General features: G+C 42.0%; 1 protein-coding gene across 4 annotated transcripts in view; it reads left to right on the top strand.

Moving 5' to 3' along the window:
* The window catches only part of GRIA3 (glutamate ionotropic receptor AMPA type subunit 3), a 193,894-nt gene that overhangs the window by 112,699 nt on the left and 53,477 nt on the right, over window positions 1-27,718 (top strand). For all 4 annotated transcript variants that reach the window (XM_070759890.1, XM_070759891.1, XM_070759888.1 and 1 more), the window contains exon 11: window positions 11,092-11,468. In XM_070759890.1, coding sequence (XP_070615991.1) covers window positions 11,092-11,468 — 377 coding nt within the window. The remainder of the gene's footprint in view (window positions 1-11,091; window positions 11,469-27,718) is intronic.

The raw sequence follows: 27,718 nt of genomic DNA, 5'->3' as shown, positions 1-27,718 counted from the left end.
TAAGGGCAGACTAGATGGACTATGAGGTCTTTTTCTGCCGTCAGTCTTCTATGTTTCTAACTGTGTCTCCCAGCCCGTTGTACACTGTTCCAGCCACTAAATTTAATATCCTAACAGATCTTGTATCTGTGTTGACTAAGAAAGAAGTCCCATTTTATCTAGTAGGCTTTGCACTACAAAGCACAGCTGATCCTCTGTATCTTTATTCATATGTTCGATCAACAAGAAGAGATTGTTGCTCGGCGAAAGTATTTAATAGAACGTCTTCTATGCTCATTCATTCCTAACCACCCAGAATCACTGGGACCCAGGCAGCATACAAACTCAATAAATTCTTGTTACGATTAGTGTTAGGCCTGCCGAAGGTAGATATATTTATAGGATGTTTAATTATTTTTTAGTGTTAAGTTAGGTCACACAAATGCAGTTCCTCTAATAATAAAACAGAGAGTTTCTTTAGTTGAAGCAAAAGATCTTCTATACCCTTTGCCCCTTTAGTGAATAATTTGCATTGCTTTGATATGCCGTAGCTTTCAAAATATATTCACGGCAAGAGGAAAACTAAACTAAACTTCACAACCCGATACTCTAACAAGCTAAATTCAGCAGATAGGCTTTCGTTTAATTGGTTGTTGTTGTTAACATTGTCTTTATTGAACAGGAAGGGTGTGATTTAAGTCCCATTGATGTACCCTTTAGCAAAGTTATGTTGCAACCAAATACATTTCACTGTAGCTAGGGAGGGATACAGCAAGATTCGATACGCTACAGAGCCAGACTGGTTTAGTGGTTAAGGCACCGGGCTAGAAACCAGGAGCCAGGGAGTTCTAGACCCACTTTAGACATGAAAGCCAGTTGGGGGTCTTTAGGACAATCTCCAGGAGACTGAGAGTTCTAGCCTTACCTTGGGCATGAACATTGATTGGATGACTTTAGGCCAATCACCAGGAGACTGAGAGTTGTAGTCTCATGTTGGGCATGAAGAGCCGCGGTGGCACAGCAGGTAGAGTGCTGTACTGCAGGCCACTGAAGCTGACTGTAGATCTGAAGGTCAGCGGTTCAAATCTCATCACCGGCTCAAGGTTGACTCAGCCTTCCATCCTTCCGAGGTGGGTAAACTGAGGACCCGGATTGTGGGGGCAATATGCCGGCTCTGTTAAAAAGTGCTATTGCTAACATGTTGTAAGCCGCCCTGAGTCTAAGGAGAAGGGCGGCATAAAAATTGAATAAATAAACAAATAAATAAATAAATAAACGAACGAACAAACAAACAAACAAACAAACAAACAAGCATTGGTTGGATCCCTAATGGGTAAGATTGCTGCAATCAAGTCAAATATACTTCCTAGGTACATATACTTATTTCAAGCAGCCCCAACCAAACTGAACAAAACATTCTTTGAACATCTCCATAAAATAATTCGAAGATTTATCTGGTCCAAAAAGAAAACAAGAATCAAATTAAAAAACCTACAAGACCACAGATCTAGAGGAGGCTTCGGCCTCCCCAATTTTTTCTTATACTATCAAGCAACTATTTTAACTAAAATCAGGGAGTGGATAACTCTTCAAAATAAACGATTGCTCACTCTAGAAGGATACGATCTACATATGGGGTGGCATTCATTCTTAACAATGGACATAAATAAAATTCCAAACTATTTTAAAAAGCACAATATAAGAAATACTTTAATAACAACATGGTCTCAGATTAAAAAAAACGCACTACTTAGCAATTCCGAAAAGGATATCCCCTAATGAAACCTTAATATATTCGACTGAAATTTCCACACTTCAGGTTATAACATACTCTAAACTACTTGACTTGAACGACAATATTCTTACCCAAATATAACTAGAAGAAAACGGAGAAAATTGGTTGGATGACTTTAGGCTAAGCAACAGGAGACTGAGAGTTCTAGTCTCACATTGGGCATGAATGTTGATTGGATGACTTTAGGCCATTCACCAGAAGACTGAGAGTTCTAGTCTCACATTGGGCATGAACATTGATTGGATGACTTTAGGCCATTCACCAGGAGACTGAGAGTTAAATATACAGTGTTCCCTCGATTTTCGCGGGGGATGCCTTCCGAGACCGCCCGCGAAAGTCGAATTTCCGCGAAGTAGAGATGCAGAATTAAATACACTATTTTTGGCTATGAACAGTATCCCAAGCCTTCCTTTAACACTTTAAACCCCTAAATTACAATTTCCCATTCCCTTAGCAACCATTTAGATTATTACTCACCATGTTTATTTATTAAAGTTTATTTTAAAAAATGTTTTTTAAAGGCAGACAAAAGTTTGGCAATGACATATGACGTCATCGGGCGGGAAAAACCATGGTATAGGGGGAAAAACCGCAAAGTATTTTTTAATTAATATTTTTGAAAAACCGTGGTATAGACGTTCCGCGAAGTTTGAACCCGCGAAAATCGAGGGAACACTGTATATATATATATATAACACTGGGTCTTATTTTCAGGGGGATATGGTAGAATGGCACCATTCAAGTCTTTTCCCCACTAAGTTTCAGAGCATTGCCATTCAAAAATTAGATGTGACCAGATTTAAATCCCATCTTCCAATTTTGAAAACTTCCATTTGCCTGTTGTTACCGGTCCCTTTTAATCTTCCTTGGGAGATAGCTAAGCACTATGCTACTCTTACGGTCCAACTCGTGATATCGCCCGAGATATTTTGATCTGCAGCAGATGTATCCTGTGAATGGAGAAGAGTTTATCACTAATGAAACTTTTTGTACAAATGCCAAAGTTTCATAGAGTGATTTGGCTCCGGCCCAAACTCTCATGACTTCTTTTGAGATCGGTCCAGCTCCAAAAGCTGATTTTAGAATGCCTTTCTAGAAGCCCAAGCATGAGTGCGTTCCTCCATCTCTCTCTCTCTCTCCCTCCCTCTCTCTCTGTCTCTCTCTCTTTAAATTGCCAAACGCGTATAAGTAGCCTTGCCAAGTTTTGTTGAATCGAGCAGAAAATCTTATGCTTTTAACTAAGCTAACAATTTTTCATACGTTTATTGAACTGGGAAATGGCCATGAAAAGGACGTTTGCTTGTACATGGTCATTTGCTTTAAAACAAAAGGCATTAAATAGGGAAGTCCACAGTTTGCAAAGTTCAGGTGGGACAGGTAAGATGTCTGGAACAGGAACTAATGAAGTCCAACTGAGAACAGAAACCTCAGAGAGTTTTAACCTCATCATCCAGTATTTTTAAACATAGAAACATAGAAGACTGACGGCAGAAAAAGACCTCATGGTCCATCTAGTCTGCCCTTATACTATTTCCTGTGTTTTATCTTAGGATGGATATATGTTTATCCCAGGCATGTTTAAATTCAGTTACTGTGGATTTACCAACCACGTCTGCTGGAAGTTTGTTCCAAGGATCTACTACTCTTTCAGTTAAATAATATTTCCTCACGTTGCTTTTGATCTTCCCCCCAACTAACTTCAGATTGTATCCCCTTGTTCTTGTGTTCACTTTCCTATTAAAAACACTTCCCTCTTGAACCTTATTTAACCCTTTAACATATTTAAATGTTTCGATCATGTCCCCCCTTTTCCTTCTGTCCTCCAGACTGTACAGATTGAGTTCATTAAGTCTTTCCTGATATGTTTTATGCTTAAGACCTTCCACCATTCTTGTGGCCCGTCTTTGGACCAGTTCAATTTTGTCAATATCTTTTTGTAGGTGAGATCTCCAGAACTGAACACAGTATTCCAAATGTGGTCTCACCAGTGCTCTATATAAGGGGATCACAATCTCCCTCTTCCTGCTTGTTATACCTCTAGCTATGCAGCCAAGCATCCTACTTGCTTTTCCTACTGCCTGACCACACTGCTCACCCATTTTGAGGCTGTCAGAAATCACTACCCCTAAATCCTTCTCTTCTGAAGTTTTTGCTAACACAGAACTGCCAATGCAATACTCAGATTGAGGATTCCTTTTCCCCAAGTGCATTATTTTACATTTGGAAACATTAAACTGCAGTTTCCATTGCTTTGACCATTTATTTAGTAAAACTAAATCATTTACCATATTACCATATTATTAATAGCATCTGCTTAGATGCTATTGTAGAAAGTTGGACTAATTAACCTGTGATGGACAAATGCCTCAGCTCCCAAAAATTTTGCAGAAAATTTCAAAGCCTTTTGCAAGTTTCTACAAAATTTTTGGGAGCTGAAGCATCAGCAAGGGCTAGTGGTCCATAGTCTCCTGTTAAATACCCTCTTATGTTTAGTATAGACTGCTTTATAAAGACATTCTTGATGCTTTTAATTCAAGGCAGTCAACTAATCCACTCAACTCTTTCTCCTGGTTCTTGAAAGGGAAAAAGGAAGCAGCAGGGAGGATCCTCAACATAAGGATACAGTCCAGTGGACTGTATTAAAAAAGGCCATCTTAAAAGCCACTGGACTGTATGTAAGACAAATAACTAAAGGTAAAAGGAAGAAGAAACCGCTATGGTTTAGCAATGATGTAAGGGTTATAGTCAATGAAAAAAGGCTGCCTATAGGAGGTATAAAGAGTCTGGAAGTATAGCTGATAGGGAGGTATATAAAATGAGACAGAAGGAGGCGAAACAGATAATATATGCTGCTAAAGCCTCAAAAGAGGAAGAAATTGCCAAATCTGTAAAGAAGGGGGATAAAACCTTCTTCAGATATATTAATGATAAGAAGAAGAAAAACTGCGGCATCACGAAGCTTAGTACCGGGAATAATACATGCATTAATGGGAATAAGGAGATTGCTGACCATTTCAATAGCTACTTCTGTTCAGTTTTCTCAAAAGACACCTTACAAAATAATACTATAGAGGGATATAGCATTGCTTCCAGCTGTACGGATTCAGCTCCAGTGATCTTAGAAGCCGATGTCTTAGAAGAACTTGAACGATTAAAGATAAATAAGGCAATGGGTCCAGATGGCATCCACCCCAGAGTTCTTAAAGAACTCAGATCTGTCATTGCTACCCCCCTGACTGATTTGTTTAACCAATCCTTGTTAACAGGAGAAGTTCCTGAGGATTGGAGAATGGCCAGTGTTGTGCCTATTCACAAGAAGGGCAGTAGAGAAGAAGCTGGTAACTACAGGCCAGTTAGCTTGACATCAGTTGTAGTTAAAATGATGGAGACTCTACTCAAAAAGAGGATAAATCAGCACCTAAAAAACAATAACTTATTAGACCCAAATCAGCATGGCTTTACTGAAGGCAAATCATGTCAGACTAATCTCATTGATTTCTTTGACTATGTCACAAAGGTGTTGGATGAAGGTGGTGCCGTGGATATTGCCTACCTGGACTTCAGCAAAGCCTTTGATACGGTTCCACATAAAGAGCTGATAGATAAATTAGTGAAGATTGGACTTAATTCCTGGATAGTTCAATGGATTTGCAGCTGGCTGAAGCATAGACATCAGAGAGTTATTGTTAATGGCGAGTATTCTGAGCAGAGTCAGGTTACAAGCGGTGTGCCACAAGGATCTGTTCTGGGTCCTATTCTTTTTAATATATTTGTGAGTGACATAGGGGAAGGTTTGGTAGGGAAGGTTTGCCTATTTGCCGATGACTCTAAAGTGTGCAATAGGGTTGATATTCCTGGAGGCGTCTGTAATATGGTAAATGATTTAGCTTTACTAGATAAATGGTCTAAGCAATGGAAACTGCAGTTTAATGTTTCCAAATGTAAAATAATGCACTTGGGGAAAAGGAATCCTCAATCTGAGTATTGTATTGGCAGTTCAGTGTTGGCAAATACTTCAAAAGAAAAGGATTTAGGGGTAGTGATTTCTGACAGTCTCAAAATGGGTGAATAGTGCAGTCAGGCGGTAGGGAAAGCAAGTAGGATGCTTGGCTGCATAGCTAGAGGTATAACAAGCAGGAAGAGGGAGATTATGATCCCACTATATAGAATGCTGGTGAGACCACATTTGGAATACTGTGTTCAGTTCTGGAGACCTCACCTACAAAAAGATATTGACAAAATTGAACGGGTCCAAAGACGGGCTACAAGAATGGTGGAAGGTCTTAAGCATAAAACGTATCAGGAAAGACTTAATGAACTCAATCTGTATAGTCTGGAGGACAGAAGGAAAAGGGGGGACATGATCGAAACATTTAAATATATTAAAGGGTTAAATAAGGTCCAGGAGGGAAGTGTTTTCAATAGGAAAGTGAACACAAGAACAAGGGGACACAATCTGAAGTTAGTTGGGGGAAAGATCAAAAGCAACATGAGAAAATATTATTTTACTGAAAGAGTAGTAGATCCTTGGAACAAACTTCCAGCAGATGTGGTAGATAAATCCACAGTAACTGAATTTAAACATGCCTGGGATAAACATATATCCATCCTAAGATAAAATACAGAAAATAGTATAAGGGCAGACTAGATGGACCATGAGGTCTTTTTCTGCCGTCAGACTTCTATGTTTCTATAATATTTGGTGACCCACCATCAAAACATCCTTCGTATTCTTTGCTCAGATAGGTTCATTTCTTATCTTCTCGACTAGCAATGTTTTCTGAGCTAAAATGGAACCTGGATACCTTAGGGATTTTATTCAGCACCGAATTCCAGCACAACACAACCTTTGCCCATAATTGTCCATCACCCCACCCGACCCCATCAGAAGAGGAGAAAATGCCATATGGAAATTCCCAGGAAAGAAGGAAGGCAATGCCTTCATAATAAGCTCACAATACGTTTTGAAGATTAAACAGTTTGATCAGACTAATATACGGTTCATTGAAATTGAACTTGGGCTTCATCTCTAGAACTTAGAAATGTATTACTAAAGTTAAAACAAGGATCATGGTGTTTCTCTCAATACCTTCCCTCTGACGTGCATTGTGTAGAAAAATGATTGACAGCAGTTATGCTAGCAGATATGGAGTGATATTTCTGAAGAAACTCAGCTTCTGTTGGGCTCAAAAAAAAATTCAAGAAAGACATACCAAGATTCTTCTAATCAACTTCATTTATTGTTGCTCACCTATAGACAGGATTTTGCCAGACTAAAGCAAACTACATCTTTAAAGATCTGAAGCAATTTTTTTCTAGGGAACTCTCTTAACTCTCTTCCTCCAACCAAATTATTTAAACTTCATCGTCTCTTGGTATATGCAGCCCCTCCCTCCTGGGTTCCAGACTACATTCTACCCCAGTTTCTGGGGTAACATATCCACCCAAGAACAACCAAGTTGAATAGGTACACGATCCATGTTTTCATCTCATCTGCAATAGTTTTGACAGCTCTGTAAAACAAGCGACAGCCAAACCACATAGCCAGCAGACATGAATCGAATCCATCTTATTAATACTCAAATCCTGAGAGAAATAATGTTCTCCTTTCTACTTCGCTCACAATCAGTATTAAAATTTCCCTAGATTTTCTCTGGGAGCTATTTGAGAGATGTATGGATGTGTTTAAATTATATTGGTTGTGTTGTGGTTGGCTCTGGCCCAGCTCCTGCCCCAGGGAATGTGGAGGTGGAGGCAGGGGAAACGTCAACATGTCCTAGGCCTGTTTTGTTGCCGGCAGAGTCAGGGAGTGCAGTTTCCTCGGATGAAGAAGAAGGTGGGGGTGACTTGGAAGAGGGGGGCTTGGCACACAGCCCAGGAAGCCAATCTCCATTATCTTCGGTCAATTCAGATGACGAAGTGTTAGACCCACGCAGGCACAGACTTATGCATCGAAGAGACCAATTGAGGAAATATTACAGGAGATAAGAGAGGCTACCTGTGTTTGGGTGGGGCTCCAGTAATTAGAGCTGCTGCTATAAATATCAGCGTGCTAGTTTGGACGTTGTGGAAGATTATCTGATCGCAGTTCTTCAGGATCGTGCCTCGCTGTGTCTGAACTTTGTTTGTGGATTTTTCACGCCTTTGACACCAAAGCAGAGTAAAGTGTGTGTGTGTTTCACTTTGTGGGAAGAAGGAGGGCTGTGACGTTTCTTCACAGCTACTAGCTAAGTACTTAAGGACTGATTAAGGCACTTGTACAGCCGACAAGATTGTTTTGGGGAAGAGTGCTCTTTGCAATACAAAAAGGGTGATTTGTTTCTTTTGAATTTTGTGATAAAGGACATTGTTTTGAATTTTCAAACGTGTGTGTGTCTGAAATTTATACCCGTGAGTTTTCGGGAGGCTTCTACCAGAGAGCCCGGCAGAACTTGTTGCTTGGCTGTTTTTTGGTTTGTTTTTGTGTACGTCACCCAGAGAATCACAAAAGCATGAGATGGGTGGCTATAAAAATGTCATAAATAAATAAAATCAATTTATGGTTCCAGCATGACAAATGGAATGGGTAGAGCTGGCTTTCTCAGTTAGACATCTCTCCAAGATTATGCAGCCTCCATTGCTACCTCTGCTTCCCAAAATTGCTTACCTTCAGCTGTAGGTGATTTGAAGGTCAAGTCTTCCCTCCCCCCTCATTTTTCTGCAGTGGGCTCAAGACGAGGCCAGAAGAAGAACATTATTGGATGAAGCTAAGGACTCCAGCCCTCCAACATGCATGGTCACTAAAAAATAACCAGCCCAGCCATGTCTGGGAAACATATATAAGGAGCAGGAACATGGTCACCTTTTCTTCTCCTGCTTCTTAGATCCTTGGTCTGGCCAGTTTATCACTAGAGTAGAACATACTGCCTGCAAATCTGTCACAGATGTGTAGAGTATTATTATTATTATTATTATTATTATTATTATTATTATTATTATTAATTAGACTTGAATGCCGCCCCTCTCCGAAGACTCGGGGCGGCTAACAACAATATAAAAAGACAATGTAAACAAATCTAATATTAAAAACAATCTAAAAAAACCCAATTTAAAAAAACACTCATACATAAAAGCATACCATGTATAAATTCTATAAGCCTAGGGGGAAGGGAAATTTCAATTCCCCCATGCCTGACGACAGAGGTGGGTTTTAAGGAGCTTGCGAAAGGCAAGGAGGGTGGGGGCAACTCTGATATCTGGGGGGAGCTGGTTCCAGAGGGTCGGGGCCGCCACAGAGAAGGCTCTTCTCCTGGGTCCCGCCAAACGACATTGCTTGGGTCCTCTCCAAATACAGGAAGCATAAGGCACTGCAGATGGTCAACCGAGCCAGAGTAGCTCCCACCTTCCCCCTGTGAGGTACAAATACTTGACTATTGCAATGTCCTCTACATGGGGCTACTCTTGAAGAGTGTTTGGAGACTGCAGATAGTCCAGAATGCAGCCGCACGAGCTGTCATGGGTGTACACCCATATAACACTTATGTTCTGCGAGCTGCACTGGCTACCGATTAGTCTCCGGTCACATTCAAGGTGTTGGCTATTACCTATAAAGCCCTACCTGGCTCAAGGCCAGACTATTTATGGGATTGTCTCCTGCCGTATACCGCCCAGAGACCAATAAGATAGCACAGGGCTGGCCTTCTCCGGGTCCCGTCGACTAAGCAATGCAGGTTGGTGGGGCCGCGGAGAAGGGCCTTCTCTGTGGTGGCCCCAGCTCTATGGAACCAACATCCCCCTCCCCGAAGTCCATACTGCTCCCATCCTGGCTTTGCCGGAAGGCCTGGGAGCTATGAACTTTACATCTTTCATGGCCAAATCGTATTCAATGGTATGTATGTGTTGATTGGATTGTTGAGTCGTGGGTTTTCAGTGGGATTATTGTTTTAATTTATATTTGACTTCTTTTATTGTAAATTGTATTTTTTTCATTGTTGTAAGCTGCCCTGAGTTGATTGGGCAGCATAGAAGTTGAATAAATACGGACAATTCTGGAAAAATAAAAAGATCCCGCCAGAAAATAATACCATAGAAAAAAATTTATATTTGTGCAGAAATGGATAACTATGGAGATTAAGGGAACTAGTAATGCAGAGTATTATGAGATTTGGAACAATTGGTACGATCGGATTGGTAACAAAGGTAAAGATAGGAATAAAATGTGAAAGGATGTATTAAATGGACATGCAATGCAACATATGTATATATACTGCTCAAAAAAAATAAAAGGAACACTCAAATAACACATCCTAGATCTGAATGAATGAAATATTCTCATTGAATACTTTGTTCTGTACAAAGTTGAATATGCACAACAGCAGGTGAAATTGATTGTCAATCAGTGTTGCTTCCTAAGTGGACAGTTTGGTTTCACAGAAGTTTGATTTACTTGGAGTAATATTGTGTTGTTTAAGTGTTCCCTTTATTATTTTTTTGAGCAGTGTATAAAGAAGTGATATAAGAAATGTAACACACCTAAGAAATTGGGCATAGATCATAGAAACATAGAAGACTGACAGCAGAAAAAGACCTCATGGTCCATCTAGTCTGCCCTTATACTATTTCCTGTATTTTATCTTACAACGGATATATGTTTATTCCAGGCATGTTTAAATTCAGTTACTGTGGATTTACCAACCACGTCTGCTGGAAGTTTGTTCCAAGGATCTACTACTCTTTCAGTAAAATAATATTTTCTCATGTTGCTTTTGATCTTTCCCCCAACTAACTTCAGCTTGTGTCCCCTTGTTCTTGTGTTCACTTTCCTATTAAAAACACTTCCCTCCTGGACCTTATTTAACCCTTTAACATATTTAAATGTTTCGATCATGTCCCCCCTTTTCCTTCTGTCTTCCAGACTATACATTGAGTTCATTAAGACTTTCCTGATACGTTTTATGCTTAAGACCTTCCACCATTCTTGTAGCCCGTCTTTGGACCCGTTCAATTTTGTCAATATCTTTTTGTAGGTGAGGTCTCCAGAACTGAACACAGTACTCCAAATGTAGTCTCACCAGCGCTCTATATAATCTATCTATGTTTCTATGTTTCTATGAAAGATCTGTACTAAACTATTGAAATGTTGTTTTTAAAATTTGGAAAAACTAATAAAAATTATTTTTTTTTAAAAAAAGTCAAATAAATAATAATAATGGAATGTGCTAAGAGCCGAGGCATCCCGTGTCGGAGAGGTGAGGACTGTTGTTGTATTTAAAACAAAGATATCTTGCTGTAATTTTCTCTTCTTCTTCTTTTTTTATGTCTGTGTTCTGTCTTTCCAGAGAGCTGATATAGCCGTGGCCCCACTGACCATAACCCTGGTCCGAGAAGAAGTCATAGATTTTTCCAAACCTTTTATGAGCTTGGGCATTTCTATCATGATCAAGAAGCCCCAGAAATCTAAACCGGGGGTTTTCTCCTTTCTGGATCCTTTGGCCTATGAGATTTGGATGTGTATAGTCTTTGCGTACATTGGCGTGAGCGTAGTTCTCTTCCTGGTCAGCCGGTTCAGCCCGTACGAGTGGCATTTGGAAGATAACCAGGAAGAACCTCGCGACCCTCAGAGCCCTCCTGATCCGCCCAACGAATTTGGGATATTTAACAGCCTTTGGTTTTCCCTGGGTGCCTTTATGCAGCAAGGATGTGATATTTCTCCAAGGTTGGTTTGGATTTCTTATTGATTTCTTCTTATAACACCCGTCACCTTTTGTGCATTTTATGGTTGGTTTGGAGAGGAACCGTGGTGCATATACGTTTCTCCGAGACGTTGTTCGGTCGCTGTCCAAAGTTTTCCTTCCTTCATGCAAGTAGTCCTCGACTTATGGCAGTCCGGTTGACTGACCGGTCAAAGTTAGAATTTCCGAGTCTTCCTTTTTCACGTTCACTTATGACCGTTTCTCACACCGATGTCCGTTGCCTCATCCCGACAGTCACACGATCAAAATACACCAGGAAAGGGCTGCAAAAAAATTTACTACAACGCTGTGGGTGTGACTTATTTTGTGGGTGTGGCTTGCCAGCCATGTGATCAGGTGGGAGTGGCTTGATGATCATGTGACCAGGATTGGCTTAAAGGTCATGTGACTGGCTTAAAGATGGCCAACTTGACATCACTCACGACAGGGTTTGAGTTAGGGTGCCTGGCCTCTCCTCGCCTCAAAGAGATTCAATTTTCCTATCTATTTACTATTACTGAACATCCAAAATATACTATTTAATTCTATGTATATACGCCATATGTGTACATATGTATTACACACGGGCACACAAAAATATACATTATCTACTATATACACTGTATGTGTATGTACACACATACGCACAGCTCTTCTAAAATTATACACATTCAACCTCATTTACTGCTACAGGAAAAACATACCCAAAGCCCAGAAGGGAAAAAAAGAAAAAATATCCAAATATTTTCTACCGGTTCGGCGTACCTGACCGTACCTGTACGAGCCCATCACTGCTGGCAACGGATGACGGTATTGCGGTGCCCCAGGTTTTGTGACCTTCTGACAAGTAAAGCCAGATTCACTTAACAACTATGGCAGGAAAGGGTGTAACGTGGAGCAAAAGCTCATTGGATGGCTGTCTTGCTTAGTGTTCTAGGCATGATTCCAGTATTATTTCCAGACTCTCAAAAATCCACTCCTTGCAATAATAGTCTCTTTTATTTAAGTTCACACCAGATTAGATGCATGGAACTTTTGCAAGTTAAGATGCAAAGCATAAAGACGGAAGCATATTCTATCGGCTTGAAATACTTTAACTGCTCTGGGAAACGTTCCTACCTTCCTTTTTCTCCACTGGCTCAGAGATAAGAGAGCGATAAATCACCACTCGGCTTACTGGCATCGCAATGAACTTAACATTGCAGCTTCTGTTTCATTTCAGGAAGCACAACATAGGTTTTTCACACTTTGATTTTCAGGAACACCACAAATCTCCGCCATTCTTTTCCATCTTGTCAGACCCCGCCTTCACTTCCTGCTCTAGCCTGGAAATGACATCTTACAATCCACAGAGCTATTTGTATGAACATAGAACATAAGAACATTAGAAGAGCCATGCTGAATCAGGCCAAAGCCCATCAAGTCCAGCATTCTGTGTCACACACAGTGGCCCACCAATTGTCCATGGGGAATTTGAGCAGAAATCGAAGGCAACACACTTCCTTTCCCCTGACCCCCAACAAATAGTACTCAAGGGAATCCTGCCTGCCTCAACCAACATAGAGGCGGCACATGGACATCAGTTTCAATAACCACCGATACACTTGGCATCCATGAATCTGTCTAATCCTACCTTGAAGCTATCTAGGCTGACAGCTGTCACGACCTCTTCTGGAAGCGAATTCCATAAACCAGGGACCATCTGGGTGAAGAAATATTTCCCTTTATCTGTCTTCACTTTCATACCTATGAGTTTTAGGGAGCGCCCCCTTGTCCTAGTATTGTGTGATAGAGAAAAGAATTTTCCTCTATCCACCTTTTCTATCCCATGCATGATTTTATACACTTCGATCAAGTCACATCTTAAACGCCGTCTTTCAAGGCTGAAGACACCAAGGCGTTGCAACCTGGTTTCATAAGGGAGGGGCTCCATTTCCTTGATCATTCTTGTTGCCCTTTATTGCATACTATTTACCTTGCCTCTCTTCTCTTCTTTTTATCATTCTTTGATATCTAGGATCTAAGGATCATTCTTTGATATCTAGGATTTAATAGGAAAGTGAACACAAGAACAAGGGGACACAATCTGAAGTTAGTTGGGGGAAAGATCAAAAGCAACATGAGAAAATATTATTTTACTGAAAGGTTAGTAGATCCTTGGAACAAACTTCCCGCAGACGTGGTTGGTAAATCCACAGTAACTGAATTTAAACATGCCTGGGATAAACATAGATCCATAGTAAGATAAAATACAGGAAATAGTATAAAGGCAGACTAGATGGACCATGAGGTCTTTTTCTGCCGTCAGTCTTCTATGTTTCTCTGTTTCTATTGTCACATCAGTCCCCTCTGTTACCCCCATATCACTACCATCCTCACGGCTTCCAAATCCTGTGACAGCCTCCCTAACCCAGGATAACCTGAGGGGCCTGGCCCATTGTCCTCAGAATCAGGCATGTCCTGAGGCTGACAAGGCTCACTTACAACACAGATTTGGGGCTTAATTGTGATCGTAACTCGAGGACTACCTGCATATCCTTCAATGACAGAAGCATTCTCTGCCTAGCGGCCCTCAACAAGGATATGGCTAATCAATGCCTTGTGCATCGTGACCGGAACTTATATCCACCATGTCGAGACTGTAAAATGCATCGGGTTTTCTTTCTTCTACATTCTCTTGGCGATGCTTGGAGAGCTACCGTGTTTTTGCTGCATAGCTCATTTTTCGGCCATCCGCTTGGTTGCATGTAACACATTGATTTCTGCTTTGCAAGACGGTGGCTAATGCTTGACAGAGCTCACATGTCGTAACAGCATTTAAAATATCAGACCCCCCCGTGCTTTGCTGTTCGTCGCTGCCCGCCGTTGCTAACCTTTTCGGCCCTTCTCTGTGGGTTTTTGTTTGCTTGCTTTAATTTTGTCAAATGCTTTTTCTCGTTGTGACCCTTTTGTCTTTGATTTGTATCGTCCCTGACACTCGGAGCCCGTCCGCTCCTCCCTCGATCTCCTTTCAGAGAATTGCAATTATTGACTTCTGTGTGCCTCTCTCTCTCTCTCTCTCCTGTCCTCTTTCTCTCTTCTCTCTCTCTCTTTCCTCTCTCTCCCGCCCCTCTCTATACTCTTTCTCTCTTATGTCTCTCTCTCTCATACACACAGTCTTTCCATCTCTCTCTCACACCTTCCCATACATTTCTCTTTCCCTTTCCCTCCCATTCTCTCTCTCTCCTTTCTCATACACACACTCTTTCCATCTCTCTCTCTGTCTCACACACACACACATACACACATTTATCTCTCCCTCTCTCCCTCTCCCTCTCTCCCTCTCCCTCTCTCTTTCTCTCCTTTTTCTCTTATCTCTCTCCCTCTCCCTCTCTCTTTCTTCTCTATCCCCTTTCTCTCTTATCTCTCTCTCTCATACACACACTCTTTCCATCTCTCTCTCTGTCTCACACACACACATACACACATTTATCTCTCCCTCTCTCTCTTTCATTCTCTCTTTCTCTCCACTTTCTCTTATCTCTCTCCCTCTCTCTCTTTCTTCTCTATCCCTTTTCTCTCTTATCTCTCTCTCTCTCATACACACACTCTTTCCATCTCTCTCTCTGTCTCACACACACACATACACACATTTATCTCTCCCTCTCTCCCTCTCCCTCTCTCCCTCTCCCTCTCTCTTTCTCTCCTTTTTCTCTTATCTCTCTCCCTCTCCCTCTCTCTTTCTTCTCTATCCCCTTTCTCTCTTATCTCTCTCTCTCATACACACACTCTTTCCATCTCTCTCTCTGTCTCACACACACACATACACACATTTATCTCTCCCTCTCTCTCTTTCACTCTCTCTTTCTCTCCACTTTCTCTTATCTCTCTCCCTCTCTCTCTTTCTTCTCTATCCCTTTTCTCTCTTATCTCTCTCTCTCTCATACACACACTCTTTCCATCTCTCTCTCTGTTTCACACACACACATACACACATTTATCTCTCCCTCTCTCCCTCTCCCTCTCTCCCTCTCTCTTTCTCTCCTTTTTCTCTTATCTCTCTCCCTCTCCCTCTCTCTTTCTTCTCTATCCCCTTTCTCTCTTATCTCTCTCTCTCATACACACACTCTTTCCATCTCTCTCTCTGTCTCACACACACACATACACACATTTATCTCTCCCTCTCTCTCTTTCACTCTCTCTTTCTCTCCACTTTCTCTTATCTCTCTCCCTCTCTCTCTTTCTTCTCTATCCCTTTTCTCTCTTATCTCTCTCTCTCATACACACACTCTTTCCATCTCTCACACACCTTCCCACACATTTCTCTTTCCTTTCCCCCCATTCTCTTTCTCTCTTTCTCATACACACATTATTTCCATCTCTCTCTCATACACATCTATTTCTCTCTCTCTCTCTCCTCTTTCTCTTATCTCTCTCTCTCTCTCTCTCACACACACACACACACACACCTCTCTCTCTCCATCTCCCTTCTTTCTTCTCTCCCTCCCTCCTTCCTCTCCCCCCCTCTCTCTCTTTGTGATTTTGGCAATTATCCCAGCAAAGGTCAGGGAGCCAGAAATACAATAGTAATGGGCAAGGTCCAGCAAAGAACCAAAGTCTAGCACGTTGAAAGAAACACTGTATAATTAATTATCAAGCAGGTCCCCAAAAAGGCAACCTGGAATGAGGTTTAAAGCGAGCTCTCCTTCTGAACGATAGAAGTTTTATTTGGAGCTCTGAAATCCACTGATTTTTCTTTTTTTTATAGTACATGGAACTGTGCAAATCTCACCTTGTTGACTCGGGAACTTACAGCCGAGTCTGTTGGCTTGACAGGCAACTGTCAAAGGGCAACGCTTTAAGGACAATATGGCTAGATTGAGACGCGTGAACTCCAGCTTCCAGAATTCCCCAGCTAACGTGATCTGAATCACTCAGGAGGGCTGAAGAATCCTGGGAGTTGAACTTCGCACATCTTATAACAGCCATAGTTGGGAAACACTGCTGTAGGAGGTGAAGGTATAGCTTAGTGATTATTTATATTTATCTATCTATCTATCTATCTATCTATCTATCTATCTATCTATCTATCTATTATCTATCTATCTATCTATCTATCTATCTATCTATCTATCTATCTATTTATTTAATTTGTATGCCGCCCCTCTCCGTAGACTCAGGGCGGCTCACAGCAGTAATAGAAAAACAATATACAATACAAATCTAATAATTAAAACTAAAAACCCATAATTTAAAAAACATACCATACATAAACAAAATAGGCCTGGGGAAGCTATCTCAGTTCCCCCATGCCTGACGACAGAGGTGGGTTTTAAGGAGCTTACGAAAAGCGGGGAGGGTGGGGGCAATTCTGACCTCTGGGGGGAGTTGGTTCCAAAGAGTCGGGGCCGCCACAGAGAAGGCTCTTTCTCTGTGTCCCACCAAACGACATTGTTTAGTCGACGGGACCCAGAGAAGGCCAACTCTGTCGGGCCTAACTGGTTGCTGGGATTCGTGCGGCAGAAGGCAGTCCCAGAGATATTCTGGTCCGATGCCATTATGTATATGTACGTGCCCACACCCATAATGCAATGACCTCCCCTTGTGTATGCACAAAATCCCCATGCTGCCTCACACACATCACAGGCCTCACTGAAGCCTCCAGTCTTCCGCTAGGCCCGTTGGGCTGTTTTTCATTCTCCCCAGGCTTCAGGAAAGCTTCCTGAAGCCTGGAGATGGCAGAAAACAGGTCAATAGGCCAACCGGAAGCTTATTTCTGAACTTCCGGTTGGCCTTTTGGGCTGTTTTTCACCATCCCCAGGCTTTAGGAGGCTTTCCTGAAGCCTGGCAAGAATTAAAATGGCCAAAAAGGAAAAGCTGATAATGGAGCTGACATAAGGCAATGCCTCATGTGCCCTCAGATATGACTTCGTGTGCCACCCGTGGTACGCATGCCATAGGTTTGCCATCACTGGCGTAGTTCAAAGGTGGGGCTATCTCTGGCCACTTCCATTTGAAATCTATTCACCCAAAATTAGCTTGTAGTCTACCGGATCACATGACATCGACTGAGTTAATTGTTGGCTAATGCAGACGATTGGGCATTGCAGCAAAGTTTCACACTTTGTCCTGAGAGACCCATGGAAGGTCTGGCCTCCATCCTAGATCCTTCCTTCCTTCCTTCCTTCCTTCCTTCCTTCCTTTTTTCCTTCCTTCCTTTGTTCCTTCCTTCCTTTGTTCCTTCCTTCCTTCCTTTGTTCCTTCCTTCCTTCCTTTGTTCCTTCCTTCCTTCCTTTGTTCCTTCCTTCCTTTGTTCCTTCCTTCCTTTGTTCCTTCCTTCCTTTGTTCCTTCCTTCCTTTGTTCCTTCCTTCCTTCCTTCCTTTGTTCCTTCCTTCCTTTGTTCCTTCCTTCCTTTGTTCCTTCCTTCCTTCCTCCTTCCTTCCTTCCTTTGTTCCTTCCTTCCTCCTTCCTTCCTTCCTTTGTTCCTTCCTTCCTTTGTTCCTTCCTTCCTTCCTTTGTTCCTTCCTTCCTCCTTCCTTCCTTCCTTCCTTCCTTTGTTCCTTCCTTTGTTCCTTCCTTCCTTCCTTCCTCCTTCCTTCCTTCCTCCCTCCCTCCCTCCTTCCTTCCTTTCTTCCTTCCTTCCTAGAAGCTCCATTGCTTCCCAGAGTTTAGAATAAGGAGCGTGAAGATGGTTACGGGCTGCTTTCAAACTGCTTTGAACGACTGGGGGAGGATAGACATGACGGCAGTATGGAAATATATCGGTAGTTGTGGAGAAGACCAAAGGAGAAGCTTGTTGGCCAAGAAGTCCTCATTTTTGTTTAGAATTATTTGTGTCGTGGCCTGTCGGCTACCAGCCCCTCCAACAGCCAAATCAGAGGAGGTGGCGGCACAGGAGTCAGGGTCAGCAACAGGCAAGGGCTCCCCATCGCCTGCGCTACCGGAATGCTCCCGAGCAGGTGGGCACACACACCTCGATGTGAGATTCAGCTTCTGCACTTGTGTCAGATGCCAAATGTTGCATGAGGACGCGTGAGTGAGATTTCGGCAATTTTTTTGCTTCTGTGCATGTGCAGAAGTAAAGAAACCACCCAAAATTGATGAAATCTCGCGCATGAGACCATCCTCCTGCGAGATTTCACTTGCTGCACAGAAGCCAAATCTCACGCCGATGGGCACATGTGCACAACCATTACTTTCTTCCACAATTTTTCAGTCATTGCTTGTCTTGCATTAGCTAATTAGCTATATTATCATATACAACATATATAAAGCAGAGTATAAGATCATTAATTATTGTGAGCTCTGGCTGTAGAACAAGGCTGCAATCTAACATTCATGAAATGACTAAGTCCATAACTTTTCATTAAATATAAAACATATTGCACTTCAAATTATCTGTATCCTTACAATAAACAAAGTTTATATCAGATTATAATTATTTTCAATTTTGCATAACAGATTGTAATTGGCGATGCAACAACTCAAATGCCAGCTACTTTAGATAGCTAACAGAAACAGTTTATCACAAAATTAATGTTAAAAGTTTGATTTTAGTTTTCTGTAATTCTCATCCTGCAAATTTGACAAAAAATTAAAAATGATCGAATCCTCATAATATCTAATTGCAAAATCCGTTTTAATAATTATTTTACATGGTTTAGTATTCCCAAATTACTAAATTGGAATAATTCCAGGGATTAAATGTTGGGAGCCAGCCTGAGTCTCATGAGAAGGGCGGCATAGAAATCAAATAAATAAATGAATGAATGAATGAATGAATGAATGAATGAATGAATAAATAAATAAATGCATGCATGCATGCATGCATGCATACATACATACATACATACATACATACATACATACACATACATACATACATACCCATGACGATCCCAGAGGGCATACCGGTAACAGCTGGATTAGTTGCATAAGGATTGCATGGATACGACCACAGTTCTTTGGGGCCCAATTACAAATTAGGGGAGCGGTGTTTGCAGAAGTAAGGGGCTTTACTTCTCCCATTCCCCGGGAGCAAAGGCAAAATTTTGGGGAGAACTTTAAAGTTTAGCCTGAACCGAATCTTTCCTTTGTTCCGTTTCAATCGGGATTTTTTTTTTCCCTTTTCCTTTTTCGGCCCTGCATAAATGCAATGTTTTACAGCCTCTTCTCTGAGCTGAGGCTTTTCTTAAAACCTGGATTTAATTTGGAATCCCAGGCAGCGCGAAATGTGTTCCATGGCACTGAGCAGTAGGCCGTGCTATAATTGTTCCTCGAGTTTTCAGCCTTTATGAGCAGAATCGATGGAATTGGGATTATCCTCTTCTCCCCGTCATGGGTCTAGTTTAATCCACTTTGTCCTTGGATAAACACTGCCGAATTCGGAACAGTCTTTTTGCGATTCACAAAGAGCTCGGCGTGTGTGTGTGTGAGGTTTATCCTGGCCTAACGTGTCTGCTTAGAAGTGCAATGCTTGTGTCTTTCCTTTCCTCTCCTCCTCCCTCTTTGACCTTTTAGAAACATTTGTTTTATTGTATTCAATTAGACTGAATTCTCTCTCTGAACAGTTCACATTTAGTGAGTAAATTAAATGGCTCTCCATTTTATATAAAGTGACTTTGGGCAGCGTGCAACCATTAAAACAGGGCAATAAACCTAGATACAAAAATTATTAAACAAGAACCATCAAAAATAGAACCATCCCAACACAGGAGAGAGTAAACAGGAACCACGATGGTGGAGCCGTCTTAATGTGTCACGTTCCAGTGGCTCATTGGCCTGATGACATAGCCAGGTTTTCTGAAAGGACCTCTGAAATATCTGGAACTAAATCATAGGTAAATGTTGCATAAGGTGGGTGCCACAGCAAAGAAGCCCCATCTCCTAGGACAGTGATGGCAAACCTTTTTTTCCTCCGGTGCCGAAAGAGCATTGGCCTGATGACATAGCCAGGTTTTCTGAAAGGACCTCTGAAATATCTGGAACTAAATCATAGGTGAATGTTGCATAAGGTGGGTGCCACAGCAAAAAAGGCCCATCTCCTAGGATAGTGATGGCAAACCTTTTTTTCCTCCGGTGCCGAAAGAGCATGTGTGTGTGCACTATTACGGATGTGTGAATGCCCACGGCCATAATTCAATACCTGGGGAAGGTAAAAACAGCTTCCCCCACCCCCTGGAGGCTGGAAACGGCCTGTTTCCCAACTTCTGGTGGGCCCAGCAGGCTCGTGTTTCACCCTCCCCAGGCTCCAAAGGCTTCCCGGGGGCTAGAGGAGGGTAAAAACTTCCTTTCCCACCCCCTGAAAGCTCTCCAGAAGCTAAAAATGCCCTCCCAGAGCCTCTGTATGAGCCAAAAATCAGCTGGCTGGCACAAACATGCACATTGGAGCTGAGCTAGGGCAATGGCTCGTGTGCCAGCAGATATGGCTCTGCATGCCACGAGTGCCACAGGTTCGCCATCACTGTCCTAGGATCAGTATAGGTTCTAAATCCCATCATTAATAGTTTACATGCATGTGGGTGGAGCCTCCTGCCACCACCACTACGGGTTCGCTGAACTGGACTGAACCAGGAGCAACCCACCACTGCCTAGGACCCACCAAGTATAAGTTCCGAGTTGAGGAGACCCAAACCATACCTTCTACATAAGAACATAAGAAGAGCCCTGCTGAATCAGGCCAAAGCCCATCAAGTCCAGCATTCAGTGGCCCACCAATTGTCCATGGGGATCTTGAGCAGAAAGAGAAGGCAAGACCCTCCCTTTCCCTTGACCCCCAACAAATGGTACCCAAGGGAACCCTGCCTGCCTCAACCAACATAGAGGCGGCACATGGACATCCATTTCAATAACCACCGATACACTTGGCATCCATGAATCTGTCTAATCCTGCCTTGAGGCTATCAAGGCTGACAGCTGTCACGACCTCTTCTGGAAGTGAATCCCATCAACCAAGGACCCTCTAGAAGAAATATTTCCCTTGATTTGTCCTCACTCCGGAGTGGTTAGAGTGCAGCACTGCAGGCTACTTCAGCTAACTGCTAGCTGTAGTTCAGCCGTTTAAATCTCAGTACTGGCTGAAGGTTGACTCAGCCTTCCATCCTTCTGAGGTGGGTCAAATAAGGACCCAGATTGTTGGGGGGCAATATTTTTTTTTATTATTATTATTATTATTATTATTATTTTTAATTAGATTTGTATGCCGCCCCTCTCCGCAGACTCGGGGCGGCTCACAACACAATAAAAACAGTTCCTGACAAATCTAATGATTTAAAATTTTAAATTTTAAATAGTTAAAAAAAACCATTTTTAAGCAGACATACCTACAAACATACCATACATAAATTGTATAGGCCCGGGGGAGATATCTCAGTTCCCCCATGCCTGACGACAAAGGTGGGTTTTAAGGAGTTTGTGAAAGGCAAGGAGGGTAGGGGCAGTTCTAATCTCTGGGGGGAGCTGGTTCCAGAGAGTCGGGACCACCACAGAGAAGGCTCTTCCCCTGGGGCCCGCCAACCGACATTGTTTAGTTGACGGGACCCGGAGAAGGCCCACTCTGTGGGACCTAATCAGTCGCTGGGATTCGTGCAGCAGAAGGCGGTCTCGGAGATATTCTGGTCCGATGCCATGAAGGGCTTTATAGGTCATAGAATCAATACAGAATTAATATGCTAAATCAATACAATTACAGAATCAATATGCTGATTCTGTAAACTGTTCAGAGGGGGGTGTAAAAGCACTATGAAGTGGTATATAAGTCTACATGCTATTGCTATTCAAGTTATTCTTACAGCCCCCCAGTGTAACATTGGGATCCTCCAAGCCAGGATTCTTGACTAGGATTCTTGGCTAACCTGTTTGGGCACCCAGTCCAAAACTGCTGAATCTTTTTGGAAGTCTAGGGGCTTGCAAAATGTACCGTCCATGTGTGACTTTTTTTTGGCTTCTGGTAATCATGGAATAACAGGAGGGAGAGATATCCAGTGGTAGCTATCTCATTCCCTTCAATCATTAGTAGAGGCTAATTACATTACAACTAATATCTTTAGGACTTGGCAACTTTAAGACATATATAGAATGAAACTCCCATCAGTGTTCATTGTAGATCAGTGTTCCCTAACCTTAGCAACTTTAAGACGTGTGGAATTCAATTCCCTTTTGCTGGCTGGGGAATTCTGGGAGTTGAAATCTACACATCTTTACAGTTGCAAAAGTTAAGAAACACCGAAAATTAACCCGACAGTCTTAAACCAGCTTCCCCCAAGCCCTGAGAAATTTGTTTGTGTGGCATCAAGCTTTGTTCTTTTCCAACCAAAGTTTTTTCCGTTGTTCCCCCCTGTTTGAGTGCAACTTCTAACTTCCTCCTTGTGCATGGATGCTTTGCAGTTGAATCCTAGAAACCACAAATGCAATTTTGCTGTTTGCTTGCTCTAAAGATAATGTGTGCCGCTAGCATTTTAAATTGCTGTTGACCATGTACTTAGCCATTAATGGACCGGGAAAATAAGCATAGGACATCATGTGGAAAGCTGTGGGCACTCAATTGGTTGGTTGGTTTCCATTTGACTTGTTCTTCTTCAGTAATAGAATCTCGTCGCTAATCTTTGTTAGTATCTGAAGATAAGCCTTTAGTGGCTTGTGTGGCACTTTGGGATTCGAAGGCAGGAAGCTGCTCCAGAGTCTAAAGGAGGGATCGGCAACCTTAAACACTCAGAGAGCCATTCGGATCCATTCCCCACACAAAAGAAAACACCGGGAGCCACAAAACTCTTCCCATGCCTGATTACAGTAGTACCTCTAGATACGAGCTGCTCCACACGAGAGTATTTCAAGATACGAGCCACGAGGGGAGAGACATTTCTGTTCCAATCCTGAGCTCAAATTCGGGATATGAGCCAAGCGTCCACTAGGTGGCGCAAGAATCCTTGCTTTTGGTTATCTCGGCGGGGAAAAACAACGTCTAAAGTTATTTGTTCCAGATACGAGTTGCTCGACATACAAGCTCCCTTCTGGAATGAATTATGCTAGTATCTAGGGGTACTACTGTATTTCCTAAGTGGCCACAAAAATAGCATATAGACTCAAATTAAAGATTCTGTTTTCTTCTGAAACTTTTCTTTTCTTGGATTTATCCATGGTTGGCCTACTAGGGGTAAAAAGCTTAATAAATTGCATGCCAGTGTGTGTCGCACATTGGCAGTTGTGATGCATATCTTGAGTGACAGGGAGCCACAGCAGAGGGATGAAAGAGCCACATGTGGCTCCAGAGCTACAGGTTGCTGACCCCTGGTCTAAGGGATATGTTAAGGAGTGTGTAGAACTATCTCAGAGTTTTCAAAGATACTCATACACAGAGGAAGCGTGGAGTTCTAGCATATATCCAGTGATAGCCCAGAGATACGAGTAATGGTTCAGTAATACAAGTCAGATACATTAAATGTATAAAATATTATTTACTTTGGGAAATATCTTAGTCAAGAATAGTCCTAGTCATACACCACAGTTAAATCAGTCAATACATATACAATACTATAAGTCTTACTTGTTCAGCTTACAAATACATAAATCAGTGTTTAACACACCATTCCTACTACAGCAGTCACAGAGAACATAATAGATTAGATTAGATTAGATTTATTGGATTTATATGCCGCCCCTCTCCGCAAACTCGGGGCGGCTCACAACAATAGTAAAAACAGTACATAGTAACAAATCCAATGCCCACCAATCTAATTACAATTTAAGTTAGGAAATTCATTAAACAGTCCCAATATATATAAAAAAACAGGCACACAGTCAATCAATCAAATGGCAAAACAACATGGGCAAGGGGGAGATGTTTTAGTTCCCCCATGCCTGATGGCAGAGGTGGGTCTTAAGGAGTTTACGAAAGGCAGGGAGGGTGGGGGCAATCCTAATCTCAGGGGGGAGCTGGTTCCAGAGGGTCAGAGCCCCCACAGAGAAGGCTCTTCCCCTGGGTCCTGCCAGACGACATTGTTTAGTCGACGGGACCCGAAGAAGGCCGACTCTGTGGGACCTAACCGGTCGCTGGGATTCGTAATAATAGGAATAGCAGAGAGAGAAAATCATGCTTCTGGCTCCCTCTTGTGGCCATCTGTAACACTACCTCTTAAAGCAATAGTATTTCAATACATTTAAGCATACATTGTTGGTTTGTTTTATATATTGCCAAACCCAACCAGTTAGGTACATAGTACTAGCGGGGTACACACACACACACACACCAGTTCACACAGCATCTGTCTGCAGCTTTACAAGGCAACTCCACTCGGCATGATCTCCAGGAAAGATGCATTCACTTTATGGAATAGCAGAGAAATAACCTCAGACACTCTGAAGCATCATTTGGCCGTTGGATCTGAAACACCATACAGCTTTTATTGTTTACCTATTTAGGGGACTCAGGTTTTTATACTAGATGGGACATATCCTGCCACTCAAACCTCTGGTATAAGAAAAGTCCAAAGTCTCATATGGTCTTGTGGAGAATGGAGGTCCTTGGAGTCTGTGACCAACTCTAGCTGTTTCCCATTGGCTGTAAGTTGTATATTAGCAAGAGTATCTCTATATTCTGCTTCTTAATTTGGCCTGTGAGTCCATTGAAGTGCATGTATCTAATCACAGATAGATAGATAGATAGATAGATAGATAGATAGATAGATAGATAGATAGATAGATAGATAGATTGATAGATTAGATAGATAGATAGTTTAATAGATAGATGATAGATAGATAGATAGATAGATAGACAGACAGACAGACAGACAGACAGACAGACAGACAGACAGACAGACAGACAGACAGACAGACAGATGTGAGTGGATGGATGGATGGATGATTATCATAAGTTTAAGTTTCAAGTTTCAAGTTTTATTGGATTTATATGCCGCCCCTCTCCGAAAACTCGGGGCGGCTAACAACAATCATGAACAATATACAATAAAATCCAATACTAAAAGCAAATTAAAACCCCTTAATATATAAAAACCATACATACAAACATACTATGTATACAGTTGTAACGGCCTAGGGGGAGACAAAAGTCTTAATTCCCCCATGCCTGGCGGCAGAGGTGGGTTTTAAGTAGCTTACGAAAGGCAAGGAGGGTGGGGGCAATTCTAATCTAAGGATGGTGAAGAAAGAAAAAAGACAGTCAGACAAGCAGACATGGGTTGAGTAGGTGGGTGGATGATAGAGGATGGATAAATGATTATGATAATGAAGATGAAGATGATGATGAAGGAGGAAGAGATAGATAGGTAGGTAAGTAGGTGGGTGGGTGGGTGGGTGGGTGGGTGGATAGATAGATAGATAGATAGATAGATAGATAGATAGATAGATAGATAGATAGATGACAGATAGATGACAGATAGAAAATAGACAGACATGGATGGATGGATGGATGGATGGAAAGGAAGGAAGGAGGGAGGGAGGGAAGGAAGGAAGGAAGGAAGGAAGGAAGGAAGGAAGGATAGAGCCCTGAGAAATAGGCTGGAAGAGATAGGATTATCTTCAAGCAAAAGAAAGAAAGAAATCTCTTATTTATTGATATAACAAAACCAAATCACGGTGTTTCCAAAACTATAACAATCTGCTTCAAAGCCATTAGGCGTCATTTTGTTCAACCTCTCATCTGATCATACTGATCATTATTTTCACTTTGGTCTGTTATTTGGGTGGTCTCAGCTGGTTGCACTGATCCTTGCCTGGATCCAGAGACTAAAGAGAGGCAGGAGCGTTTAACAATTGACGGAGAGATAGCAGGCAGTTCTAGGGTTGTGGCCAGATGGAGAAGTCAACAAAACAGCCCTCATAGCTAAGCTTTACATGAAACAGTAATTATCATTATTGAACTAATAATCATAGAATAATTCTAGGCCAGTATTTAATCGAAACCATCTGAAAAAAATCATTTATAGAGGACTGCACAACATTGCAATTGTGGCTTATGTGGATGGAATTCACACTTAATGCTCAATTAAAGAGGGGGGGCGCAAAAAGAAAGACGCAGAAAGACATATTTTCATGACTGATTACCAAGTTCCATAAAGCTTTGGTTTGCCTTGAGCGATAGATGTACATTTTTAATCAATGCAGAATTACAGAATTGCATGTTCTGCAAAAGGCAGTAAATGTGGGCCAGTTGCCAAGGGCCCAAAATGTGACCATGTGATCACAGAGGGTGGGGCTGACCTCAGACGTCAAATCATAAATCCCTTTTTTTGCAGAGGGAAAGAGGATCTGTTCTAACTTTGAATGATCCCTAAGCTACCAATTGTAAATAGAGGATTACCTGATCCATGAGCATATTCCTTTGCTTCCCAACTAGTTGTTGTGGTTAGCTCTGGCCCAGCTCCTGCCCCAAGGACTGTGGATGTGGGGGAGACATCCAGATGCTGCAGGCCTGTTTTACCCCCAGTGGAATCTGCTGATGAAGGCTCCTCTGACCAAGAAGACATGAGTGACAGGGAGAAGGAGAGCGTGGCAGACTGCTCAGAAGGAGATCAATTATCTAGCTCCTCCTTGGATTCAGAACAAGAGTTAATGATACATCCACGCATGCGGAGAGCAATGCATAGGCAGCAACAACTGAGAGATTATTATGAAAGAAAATGAGGCCACATATGGTTGGGTGGGGCTGTGGTCATTAGTGAGGCTGCTATAAAGAGCAGCCTGTGGGTTTGGCCATTGTGGAGGATTATCTGATCGTTCTGTTTCATGACTGCTTTACTGACTTTGACCTTTTGTGTGCTGATTTTTCCCCACTTTGAAACTAAACCAGAGCAAAGTGTGTTTCACTTTGTGAAAGAAGAAGGACTGTGAATTGCCGCACAGCTGCAAGCTAAGTATCACAGAACTGGTAAGGGACTTGTACAAATTACCAGGTTGTTTGGAGAGGAGTGCTCTTTGCTATAGAAAAAGAGGGCTTAGTTTAAGTGAATTTTCATTATAAAGAACATTGTTTTGAATTTTCAAACGTGTGTGTGTCTGAAATTTGTCCCTGTGAATTTTTGGGAGAAGTCTACCAGAGAGCCCGACAGAACACTAGTATTTAATTTTAATTTTTTGTTTTTTGCATTTTCTGGAATCCAGTCTGGGGGATCCTTTGTGGCTTCTGGTTTCCAGGTTCCAGGCTTGATACACATGGAAACAGAGGGGAGAGCCCAAAGCCAATTTTCATAGATGGAAAAAGTATATATCCATATGCTGGTGAACTAGAGTTAAGATTTAATG

This window comes from Erythrolamprus reginae, chromosome 8 (assembly GCF_031021105.1).
Source record: "Erythrolamprus reginae isolate rEryReg1 chromosome 8, rEryReg1.hap1, whole genome shotgun sequence".
Classification (NCBI taxonomy): Eukaryota; Metazoa; Chordata; class Lepidosauria; order Squamata; family Dipsadidae; genus Erythrolamprus; species Erythrolamprus reginae.
Note: the sequence above shows the minus strand (reverse complement) of the source record. Positions and strands in the feature narration are given on the sequence as shown.